We start from the raw sequence: 13289 nt of genomic DNA, 5'->3' as shown, positions 1-13289 counted from the left end.
AATGACTGGGATGAGGGAAAGAAGAAAAAAGAAAGAAGGCAAGATACAAATATATGTTTGAATAGCTGCAAAAACTGTATTGCTGATGTCTGATGGTATACTGAAATGAACAGTTAATACTCACAGTTTGTTATGTTCTGATCGACTTTGCATGCTTGTGTCTGGTGGTCTAACCGACTGATTTGAAGGTAGCAATATGCAACAGAATTACAATGGTGAATTCCTACCATCTTGTCTAGTGAAACTCTGTATTATCTCTAATATTTTATTGAAGAATTATTTTCTTAATCTCTTTAATGGTTTGAGCAATCTTCCATTCTTACATATGGTAATGTGAGCAACGTAGTTGAGGATAGCAACATGTAATGTAACAACCACTGCTAAATCATATTATTTTGTCTTGTAACCCTATTATCACTTTAAATGTTCTTACTTTGATTTGTTTATGTTTGTGATACTGGTATGCTGCTACTGTTCTATTTTTTGTTTCTCATTTACTACTCTCCTTAAAATTAAAAAAAATAAAATATAAAAAAATAAGTACATTCAATTTCATAAGTTATGAAATCCTTAATAAATCAAGCTTTTTGCTTGAAAATGTATTACTGAAAACTTGTAATTTAATATCAAATTCTTAAGAGTATTGTAAATATGTTTTTGCAATTCATTTCTAACTTTTTCCAATATTGTATAAGAATTTACTTTGAATGATTTCGAGTCCTTTGAAGACATAATGTTCTTTATTGTCTTCTGATAATGATCTATGAGGATGAATATATCTCCTGGTTTGGAGAAGACTATGCCATGCAATTATAGGCTAAGACATTATACAACGCCCTGCAAATCCCTTGGAAATATGATGCTGTTTTCATTTGTGATTATACAGATTTTTCTGCCTTCTTCAGCTGTCAAATGCTGATGGAGTTGTTTTGAAGTCCTCAGACATAGTTGTAAATAAATGACTTTTGCTTTCACACAAAGAGAAGACAGATGATTAGTTTATTCCCAGTGTGCAGGAGTCCCCCAGCTCCTTCAGAGTCACACATAACTTCATCAACTTGTTTGAAGTGAATTCTCAGATCAAATACATCTGTATTCAAAGATAAGAACAAAAAATAGATCCCAAATCCAATTCTGAGGATTTCTGGCATACCCATTAATTTGAATTACCTTTTTGTTTTCCTCAATATGTAAAAACAATAAAGGCTGACTATAGCCTTAATGATGAGTATATTCCTTATAAATTAAGATAAGCAGCTAGATTCATGAAGGATCTATTGTTTCACAACTCTTTTAACTCCATTTATACTGACTGTCCCTCAGACAAAGGACTTCTATCTAGAACATATAAAGAATTGAAAAAAATCAGCCCCTCCAAATTCAAAGGCCTAATCCAAAAATAGGCATCTGAGATGAATACATACTTCTCAGATAAAGAAACACAAGTGGCAAATAAATATATGAAAAAGTGTTCAACATCATTAGTCATTCGAGAACTGCAAATTAAAACAACACTGAGATTTCATCTCACCCCAGAAAAAATGGCTATCATCAAGAAATCAACCAGTAACAAATGCTGGAGGGGTTGTGGGGAAAAAGGAACCCTTCTCCACTGTTAGTGGGAGTGTAGACTGGTGCAACCACTGTGGAAACCAGTTTGGAGATTCCTCACAAAACTAGGATTAGAGGTCCCATTCAACACAGGTATTTCCCTTTGGGGTATTTTTCCAGAAGAACTGAAAACGTCCTATCACAGTGATATATGTGCACCCATGTTTATAGCAGCATAATTTGTAATAGCTAAATTGTGGAAGTGACCCAAATGCCCATCAGCTGAGGAATGGATAAAAAAGTTGTGGTATATTTATATAATGGAATATTACTCAGCTATAAAAAAAAGATAAACTCTAGGCTTTTATAGATAAATGATCACAACTAGAGAACATACTCATAAGTGAAATAAATACGACTCATGTGTAAACACCATATTGTCTCACTAGTGTAAAAACCTGAAAAAGTTAATAAAATCCAAAAGGTACAATAGATATTGTGAAAGGGAAAGAAACTGCTCAAAAGGAAGGAAAAACTGTGATGAGGAAAAGAGAAAACAAAGAAAGAAGGGGAAAATATGTTTATACATACATGGGATAGCTAAGATAGTTAGTTGTACTACCTAATTCTATTACTTTATTGAAAGGAACAGTTAATGTTTAATTATTTGACCAATCTTACATGCCTATATTTGTTTATCTGAGTAATCCATTTGAAGGTATCAATATGTAACAGAACCACCATTGTTAATTTCCTATCACTTTGTCTGAAACTCTGTATTTCATATATTGTTTTTGTATTATTTTGAAATGTCTGTGTGTCTGATAATATGTTTTTGTTCTTTAATCTTTAAAATAAAAAAAAATAAATCCATTTATCCTCCCACTAGCATCTCTTTGGATTTAAAATATCTACATACTCTCCCAATGATAACATAGTACTTTTTATGTGAAAATAAAGTGGTAACAATATATAATTATATATTAAATATATTTATGTGAAATACTTTGCATTTTGTTATATATTTTTACATATTAACATATATAGTAATTTTCTTGAATATCAAAATTATTTTAAATGTCATATTTGGAATGATCTATGATAGTAAGATTAGATATCATATTTACTTCATGACTTTTTCTGTCTTCAACTTTTTAGATTTAGTATGTACTTTCTTAATAAGAAAAGTAGTATATGAAAATTAATCTGATGTGTATATATTAAGATCCAGATCTTAAAGGTAAGGAAAAAATAACATGAACTCAAGTTTTCTTCAGAACTTCATATATTTAAATAAAGAAGGATATACAGCTAGTATTTTCATGGAAAATATTTTTTTTAAAAAATAGGTGTTGTACTTTTACCTTCAGCAGATAGGGTAGACTATCTCTAAAATCAGATAAATGGGTCCTAAATAAAAACTTTTCCCCACTTTTTGGTAACATATTTGAACTTTGACTTACCATGATTTTAACAGTAATTATGTATATTTCAGCCAATATTCATGCAAGTAATAGATAGCAATAAAACTTATCATAAAAATGTGAGTTAATAACCCAGGTGTGGTAGTACACACCTGTAATCCCAGCACTCGGGAGGCTGAGGCAGAAGGATTGCCACAAGTTTGAGCCAGCCTGGGCTACATAGTGAGAACCTGTCTCAAAAAAAAAAAAAGTAAATAAATCTCAGAGCTCATTTTAGAAAAATCTCAAGTTTTCTCTATCCTTTAGGAGAAGGCTAGAGTTAATAACAAATATAAAAGTCCTTTTTTTTAGTGTTACTTTCCTCCACTTGATGAAAATAACTGATAAAATTCCAACACATCATGTACTGAATATATGAGATGGGATCAAATAATATGAATGGTCAAATTAAATTTTAGTACAGTAAAAGACATTGCCATTAATCTTTCTCAGAATACTGCCTCTCGCTTCAGTCACATTTATCTCATTCGTGCTGTTTTCTGCAGCAGCTCTGGAAGTCTCTTTCTTGACTATCTTTATAAAATGTGATCAAAAATACAGTGAATGCTTTCACGGTCATCAAACAGAAAGGCAGCCGGGCGTGGTGGCGCAGGCCTGTAATACCAGCACTTGGGAGGCTGAGGCAGGAGGATTGGCAAGAGTTCAAGGTCAGCCTGGGCTACATAGTAAGTTCAAGGGGGCTGGGGATTTAGCTCAGCGGCAAAAGCGCCTGCCTGGCAAGCGCAAGGTCGTAAGTTCGGTTCCCGGTTCCAGAGAAAAACAAAACAAAAAAAAAACAAACATAGTAAGTTCAAGGCCAGCCTCAACTACATTAGGAAACTCTGTCTTAAACCATCCATCCCCGGCCAATTTTTCTCCACTATATATCTTATCATACCTCCTATGCAGTACTTTCTCAAACTGCAGTTAGCTCTATGAAAACACCCACAGTCATAAGACTTCAAACTGACAGAAGATACCTCAGACTTATATACTTTGACTTTTCTTTTTCAAAGTAAATGAATAAGATGTGCATAATTTTTTATTCAACAAGGTCTCGCCATGTAGCTCAGGCTGGATTCTAACTCGCATTAATTCTACTGCCTCAATCAGCCTCCAGAAGTGCTAGAATTACAGGCATGCACATCACTCCCAGCTAGATGTACATAATCTAAATTTCATTTCTCATAGGAAGGAGATATTGCAAAGAACAAGTAGTAGCAGAAAGAAGCAAAAATCTATGATAAGCCTTGGTTATCTATTCAGTGATTTTAAAAATGCTCCTGTAGTAAATCAAATATTCTCTACATTATCATAAATAAACTTTTTCTTCTTTAAAATATCTTACTATTATACTGCTCATGTTAAGACTATGATTGTCAACCATGAAATGTTCAAGGTAATATAGCTGAAAAAGTCAAAACAAATCCTTTCCCTTCCCTCCAGAGGCAATATGCTAAATTTGTAGTGCTTCTCATGTTTATAGCAGCACAGCTTGTTAATAGCTAAATCTTGGAAACAACTTGAATACCCATCGACTGACGAATGGATAAAAAATATGTGGTTTGTTTTATACAATGGGGTACTACTCAGTCATAAAGAAGGATAAACTTGAGACTTTTATAACTAAATGGATGGACCTGGAAACCATACTCTTAAGTTAAATAAGTTTGACACTTGTAAATATCGCATTGTATCTCTGGTATGAGAAACTGAAAGTGTAAATAAGAACCAAAATATATAACAGATATTGTGAAATAGGAAGTAACTGTTCAAAGGGAAAGGGAGTTGGTGGGGAGGATAGAAGGAAACAGGAAAAAATGAGGGGAAAAGAAGGATAACATGGAAACAAAGCTTTGAAATAGGAGGGGGAGAGGGACTGAAGAGAGGAGAGGAGAATGGGAAAAAGAAGAGGAACTAAGATATATCATGTAGAGGTACAAATTCCCTGTGATCAACATGATCATTCTGCATATCTAAATTGTACCAATAAATAAATTAGTGGTACTAGATGCTACAGTTTTGTTTTTTAAAATAAAATTTTAGGTTTTTTCTTTCCTAGCCTCATTTTGTTCAGTCAGTGAACAAACACAGCACATCACCAAAGTACCTAAGCAAACAAATAAACTGTTAAAGAAGTCCAGCTCAGTGCAAAATTTTTACTGTTTTTCCCCCTTTTGCACTGTTTTTTTCTTTACCCAAGGTAATGTCTGCTTTCTCTTTTAAATTACTGCTGAAGATAAGTGAGGTGCATAGGCCTTCATCTGAAACAATATCAAGTCAAAAGTACTTTATTAACCATGTCTAGGATTAAAAACTATAAATGGTAAAATATTAATACAAATGAATAAACCATGTCCCTTGGCTTATAATTTTTAAAACAATTAGTCATTTTATAATAAATAATATCCAGGTCAAGAATAATTTGTCATTTTCAAGCATTTCCTTAAATAATCAAGTTTTGAAAAAAGCTTAAATTTTTTATGATTTCTTCTAAACATACTTCTTTTCCAAAAAATTGATATGCCATCTCCAAATTTTATATATATATATTTGGGGGGGGCCGGTTTGCTTCCGGTATCAGGAATCGACCTCACGACCTTGTGCTTGCCAGGCAGGCGCTGTGCCGCTGAGCTAAATCCCCAGCACCTCCAAATTATATTTTATTCATTCTTTTTTACCTACATTTTTACTACATAAAAAAGTAATGGAAGTCTTTTACATAGTATCTAAAAAGGTCCCATCTATACAAAAACAAAAAATCTGTAAACTCAAGATTTGAGTTATATGCTGGAATTCACCTTAGGCAAAAGGTCAAGAATACGATTAAACTCACGAAAAATATAGTAAAGAATATGTGTGTGTGTGTGTTTAACTTGTGGAAACACAATTGACTATATAGGAAGCATCTAAAAATAACTGTATCACCTGTACTCCCTATGCTTGGGAGGCTGAGATAGGAGGACTGCAATGAGTTTGACACCAGCCTGGGCTACATAATGAGTTCAAGGCCAGAGCAAGACCCTGCCTCAAAAACCAACAAATAAAAAAACTAATACAATAACTGTATCAAAATTATAATGAAAACAAGAAGAAAGAAACATGCACCATCTCAGTGAAGGAGTTGAGACTCTAAGTAGAGAAAGGAAAATTTTGAGACTATGACAACACAGAGAACAGACTTAAAACAAATAGTTTTAAAATTTTTCTTTCAAAAATAAACATGAAAATGGCACTTGCTAATTTTATGTTATTTTAAAGATGTCTTTTAGCAAATAAGATATGAACTGCAGAGATTAATTTTCTCTACCTGAATATAACATCTGGCACCATATATGAATACTCACTCAGTTTGGTGTCCTAGGACACAAGTATCTAAGCATTTATTCTGTTTTAGAAGCAGATGCGGGAAGAATACAACCAATCACACACAGGCATGTCACACAGGCACACTAACACCTGTCTATACTAAGAACAGGAGATGCTGCCTTTTCTGCAAATTAAAACACAGTTAAGTACCCTACTATAGTGGAATGCAGTTTCACCAGAAGAATCGTGACTATTATGGTTTTTAATGACAAAAACACAATAAAATACAGGAGGTATTTTTTGGCTCTTCTAGCAGTGTCCATACTTCATTCCAAGAAATAATTTATTTATTTTCTTATATTCCAAGAAGACTTAAAACTTGAGGCAACAGGTTGAAAGGGCAATTTGAAGTCTAATATAACATTCTAATATATAAATAGAAAACTGCTGCCTGATGTTAACTACTCTTCATCCAAGTACTATCACTGAATCAGTGACTTAAAAATTCCCTTTAAGATGTGTGGTTTTGTCCCTATTTGAAGTGCTTTCTTCATCTCCCTATGCAAACAGATCTCAAAATGACTCAGTATGTGGTACACTCTACGAGCCTGTTTCTTTGTTAGCTTCTCCTCATTGGCTCATGTTTTCTATCCTTTATCAACCCCATCAACAATCACATTTCAACTAAGAACTATAACTGCTTCTCCCCAGACCATGTGTTCTTTTTCTTAAGCAGCAACCTCAGGTACCCATCTGCCTACTGAGTATCTGTACCCCCAATGTCCTAACAAGTACTTCATAAACTCAATACATCAGCACAGCTTACTATCTTTCTTCCAAATTTTTTCTACTTTCTATAGATATACTTTTATCTCAGGGAATGTTCACTCAGTATCCCAAGTTATAAACCTCAGGCTTCATATACAAATTCTTACCAAATCTTATAAATGTAAACTTTTCATTTTGGTAAGAGTTAGCTGTTCCAAAATGTTGATCTGAATGTGTTATTTTTTACTTTTAGAAACAACCACAATATAAAATCATTTTTATTAAGGTATACAGTCCTAGTTTATCCTCCCAACTCTAAATACCTTTCTCCTGCTTTCCCAAAATATAATCCAGGTACAATATCCATTGTTTGCCCTTGCCAAGTATACCACTGCTCATTTACTAAATACACCAAGAGCCACCTATATGCCACGCACTGCTCCCAGTACTCAGTATTCAGTGTGACCAAGAGATGGAGGGAGAGGGAGCAAGTAAAAAGAATAAAGATTATGTACATGTACCAACTACTCACAACGTATGTAATCACTATGTATTAGAAACACGTACTACAATTTAAATTTTTTAATAAAAAAGGACACCCCAGTGAACAAAACATAAAGTTTTTGCCTTGTGTGACTTATATCCAGGTAGACGACAGATACACACAAATATATAACATGAGATGGTGGTAAGTGCTATGGAGAGAAACATCTAGCTAGAAAAGCAACTTAGAGACCAAAATTTATCACATTATGAGATATTGTTTTTTTTTTTCAGGAAACAGCATGCTCTTTCTGCAAACTACAGAAGTCTAGCATGTCCTCAGAAGTGCAATCATAGCTGGGCATGGTGGCAGATGTCTGTAATCCATGCACTGTGAGAGGCTGAGGTAGGAGGATTGCAAGCTCATCTCCAGCCTGAGCAATGTAGTAAGTTACGGAGACCCAGTCTCAACACATACAATTTTTTTAAATGGTGGGGATGTAACTCAGTGTGAAGGTTAGAGTTTAATCCTTAGTACCAAAAAAAAAGGAGTAATCATTCTGCTACATTCCTTGATTACATTTAAACTTAAATTATAATTTAAAAACATAAGAATAATACTGAAATGTATAGTTGTTGAGAAGCATAACAAAATACAACATACTCCTGGAACAACCAATTACAATAATTTTACTTTTTGAGATTAAAGTTGATAGAGTCAATTGTTTTAATTTTATTCTAGTATTTTACTTGGCTCCTGTATATGCCCCCCAAAAAAGTATTACAAGTACTGGCACATTTCAAATTTTGTCGAGATTAAAATCTATAAAACTTGAGTACTCACCTAAAATTCTCATTGTTATTTTACTTTTCTTATAATACTGGAACTATATCATGGTTTTAAATGTGGGCCTACAAATTAAGACTCCATTGTAATACTAGAACATTAGAGACAAGAGCTTTTTTACTCGTGATTTAAAAACAGTTGTTCAACTGTCTGACTCGCTTAAGTGCATAATATGTCTCAACTGTTTACAAAGAGCTGAAACAACTGGAGAAACCTACATAAGAGCACTGTTTAAGATAAAGGACATTACTAAAGGATTTGACAATGAGCCAAAGAAAATTTGCACAGAAGTTAATTGGCCCATTTCATCCTCCGAAAATTACAATGATTTGCCTTACTATCTAACTCACAATATGTAAAAGAATATAAACTTTCCTCTGGGAATCTCTGCCATTATTACTTACATACAACTCCATCTGAGGACATACATGAATGAATGAAAGAATGAATGAATGAACAAAAACTGGTGTTTCAGTGCTCATGTAAATGTGTAAAGAAAACTAAAGATCTGGGTTATTTTTAAAGAGAAGAAGTTAAATTGAGATGTTTCAAAGTTCCAAATAAATAAATAATAATAAAGTTCAGTGGAGGGTGAACCTTATCTTAATGACTACAACTCTAACAAGCAGAATTCTGTAAAATGTTTCGGGGTTTAGGAAACAATGATAACCTTCATCACTCTCTAAGGGCACAGCCTTTCACATCTGTCAGCTGTCCCTGCATCCTTCCAAACATACACAGGACAGGAAGCTCCATACTGTATTCTACATGACAATCAGCTTCTTCCTCAAATTGGCTGGCAGAGAAGAGCAAACAACCAGGGCCAGCTGAAATTCTGACTAAAGTCTGGAAAGACTGAGCTGGGGGAAGGGATAAGGAACACAGTCAATTTATAATGTACTAATAATTCCTGTGTTGGAGAAAAAAAGCAGCCATCACTGCACTGTAAGAGCCAGAGTTTATGTACTACCAAAATAAAAGATGGCTAAGATCCAAATTTTACTTCCTCCTCAAGGCTGGGAAGAAAAACAAGATACATACCGCATCTGTGATGTCTATTTCATATAGCCTCTGGAAAGTCCTACGTTCAAAGAAAACAAGTTTGCCGCTACCACATCCTCTTTGAACTGAGGTGCCAGTGACTATGAGTTTATCATCCGGACTGAAACAGCAGTCAGTCCTACAGACAAAGAGTTGATAAATATGTTTATGACCCCATAACAGCACAGCAATAATGAGTGAATTAAATAAAATATGCACATCACTACAAGAAGAGCAAATTCCTATACAGAGTTTACAAAACAGGTACTGTTAATAATTTGTTTAATATTTACAACTACCTAGTCAGTAGATATTATCCCTGTTGTACTGTTAAAGGAAACTGAGACAAATGTCAAATACACCTTGTCCACAATCACACAAGGAAGTAATACAGCTGATATTCAAAAACAAGGTATCTAACTCCAGAATCCACCCCTTTTTAATACATATATACATACATACACATATATATTTAAAACATGTATATATACATTTAAAACATTTTAAACATATATATTTAATATAAGAAAGTGTAGAGAAAACGCCATCTATATGAGACACTGAGAATGTCTACAAATAGACATATATGACTAATCTCTTAGTGACTATTTTAGCCTTTTTTTAAATTTGTTTTAAAAAATAAAAGAAAAACGTATTAACAAACAGACATCCATTTACAAAATAGCCTTTCTTAAAAACTATTCTTACTACTACTGCCTCTAAATAATTTCAGCTACATCAAGTCAAGCACCGTGAAGCCAGGAGCACATTGCACCAACCAAGACTGATGGCCTTAATTATGCAGCTTTTCTTACCACTGGCCTGGCCATCTGATTGTGATTATTCTAAGACATAATCTAAAGAAGTTATGCAGTTCAAATTACTTGTTGCAGGCATAACAGCCCCCAAAATTCTCATCCACTGTAAATCCATGTTTGTTTGAGGGTTCGTTCTAACAGATACTGCTATGGGCAGTGGATCGCGTTGGACTTGGTACTCAGCTGTTCTACAGAGCCTTCATATGGTGCTTCCATTACCTTCACACTCCATGTTTGTCATTATTTAACACAGACGAGAAATTTTGTTTCTACAAAAATAGAAACACTTTCCTAGGCACCATTTATAGGATTTAGAGATTAAATCTCACCTCAGCTGCCCCTGAAAATGCTTTAAAAGGTTTAGTTGCTGACTTAATAGAATGGAGATGACAGTGTTCAGGCACCTAGAGCAAGACAGTCTGAGTAACTAAAGGACTTGTATTTTCACATAATATATACACACAAGCACATGAACACACATATATACATCATTTAACTTCAAGTAAACTTCTTATAGTCTGAAAAAAATGTGTAAAATAAAAAGTAAAATGCATCTTTCAAAAATCATATTTTAATCATTCTCTCAAGACTTTTTTCTAAACGACCTAAAAGACATGATATAAATTACCATTAAAGTGAAGAAATTTCTATTCAGTTACCTTATGCCAATCAAATATTAAAAATATGCTACTTACATTGGGAACATGGTGGGAAGACCTGAGGCTGAAAAAAGTGGCTTATTAAATTGTCGGATGTCCCATAATTTTAATGTGTCATCACCTGATAGAGGAATAAGAAAGAAAAAAGTGAACTTTGCAAAAATATCGCATTCTCAGTTTAGGGTTTGCTAAATTTAGTGTATAACTACAAAGAAGGGAGAAAAGGAAGATAGGAAGAACAGAAGCAAGGAAAGGAAGTAGAGAAATACCCTAAATGCACATAAGCATATTTTACTTCTGTAACTGTTCAGGGAGCTTGACAGCAGTAAGAGTTACAAGAACATAGAAAACAATATGATAATAAGTCTGTCTTCTAGAAGTTACCTTCCATATAGATGTAGCATCTGTAGGTTAGAAAGAGTTCTGAAGAATCTACCCTGAAGTATGATTTCAGAGCAGATGGTAGTTTCCCTGTGGTATGTTTTATTAGAACCTGACTTCTTGGAAAGATCTTAATTTAAAAACCATCAGGACTGAAAATAGTTCAATTCACAACAGATTTTTTTCCACTACAATGTGGGCAAAGCTATCCATTAACATTAATGAGTGAGCTGTATTATTCTCTAGCCTCCAGTCCAATTCTACCTATGTCCATCCTTCTTTACTTTGCTTGGGAGTACAGCTTTTGCAAGCCATTTAAAGAGTGGTGACTATTCTTTTAAGAATTGCTTTTCTGTATTTTTAAAGGGTGACTAAGATTCCTGAGCAGAACAAAAGCCAAACTCATACATACAGTAATGTCTTTGCTGTTCTTGCTTCCCAGGGCCTATAGCTGAGACCTGCCTCAACCTCTCGGGTTCAGTAAGGATTCATGATCAGCTGCAAATGAGATGAGTGCAGTGTTTTTGTTTTTAACTGAAAACTCTCCCTCCTCTGAAACTCAATGTTGTCAGTGTACTAATCCACAACTAGCTGGACTCAGGACCTGACTGTATCATAAGGACTTTGTAAAACTCCCCATAGGTATGATACTCTATTGCTCTTTATCTTAGACGGTACATATTTTCATACTACTCAAATAAGAAACATTAATCTGCACTGATTTCAGCTAACCCAGTATGTTGTAGAAAGTAGTCAGGACACTAGTAACACCCTTGCAACACTCTGCTGAATTAGACTTCCATCTGCTATCTTCTGTACATCCAGGAAGGAAAAGGATGGAATAGAGTATACATTTTGTGTTGGCCAAGTAAGTTATCCAATAGCTAGTGCAGGACAGAAGGGAAAGTTAAGAATTACCACCAAACTGGTTTTGACTGAAACAGTTTGCCCTATACTTCAAGACACTAATTACCAACTCAGTAAGGGCTCATCTATTTAAAAACCCTCTGGGAAAGAATTTCCAAGGTACACCCACTCCTTTCAATTCCATCTAAGAGATTTGGGTATACCACTCTAAACATGTAAGAGTGATTATGACAATTTCAAAATGGAAATTTTATCATTTGAAAAACCTTCCCTGAAGATTCAGATATACTACCTGGATCAAAACCACTGTTTTTAAGTAAAGAATTTATATAGTTTTAAATAGAAGTCATCTCAGAACCCAAGTAGCAGGTTAGAATTCATAAACAAAATACACATTTTATACAAATTCACATTGTTATGTGTATCACAAAGAGAAAATTATGTGTATATGCACTTTGACTTTTTTTTTAAAAGAATGTAAGTCAGGGTAGTTTTCATACAACAGATAAGTCTTCCTTAGAGGAAAGAGAATCTGAATAGAGTTCCCAAAAGTAAAAAGGTCACAGAGTTTTTAAACTGGGGAGAAAGCTGTGCTGAGTCTCTTTCTACTACCCTATACACTGGGGCATAAATTCTTTCAGAAAGAAAGCCTATCTATGATGTTCACATATTATGCCTATTACCTAGCACAATGCTAACTTATAGTAAATGCTCAATATACAGTTAGTTGGTAAGTGAATAAATGAATAATTAAATATAACATTGCTAACTTCATCTGACTAATAGCTTTTCTTTGGCCTACAGAAAAAATTTTACATGATTAAGGCCCTGTTTAATGTGGCTCTAATCTACTTATTCTGTACTATTTCTCTTTTCTTCCCACAAATGGATCTGTAGGAAGATCTTCAGCCATATCCCATTCTTTCCCATAAAGCAGAGCTCATAAATTGCCCCATTATACATCTCTTCCTATTAACACACAGCCTTATCCATGTGAGAAAGACGTAGCAAAAAGTCAGAAACAATCTATATCCAACCATATGAGGAAGATAAATAAATTTTCAATATAACCACATACAATTATTTTTAAAATAACATAGGT

The 13289-nt window shown here is 33.9% G+C and overlaps 1 protein-coding gene across 2 annotated transcripts in view; it reads right to left on the bottom strand.

Annotated features, from left to right (window-relative positions):
* Positions 1-13289, bottom strand: part of Wdr70 (WD repeat domain 70) — a 281725-nt gene that overhangs the window by 40443 nt on the left and 227993 nt on the right. For both annotated transcript variants that reach the window (XM_013514960.1, XM_013514961.1), the window contains 2 exons: positions 10976-11060; positions 9463-9601 (listed from right to left, as the gene is read on the bottom strand). In XM_013514960.1, coding sequence (XP_013370414.1) covers positions 9463-9601; positions 10976-11060 — 224 coding nt within the window. The remainder of the gene's footprint in view (positions 1-9462; positions 9602-10975; positions 11061-13289) is intronic.

The sequence above is a fragment of the Chinchilla lanigera genome, unplaced genomic scaffold (genome assembly GCF_000276665.1).
Source record: "Chinchilla lanigera isolate Chin_1 unplaced genomic scaffold, ChiLan1.0 scaffold00025, whole genome shotgun sequence".
Taxonomy (NCBI): domain Eukaryota; kingdom Metazoa; phylum Chordata; class Mammalia; order Rodentia; family Chinchillidae; genus Chinchilla; species Chinchilla lanigera.
The sequence above is the reverse complement of the archived record's forward strand: the minus strand, read 5'-3'. Positions and strand labels throughout refer to the sequence as shown.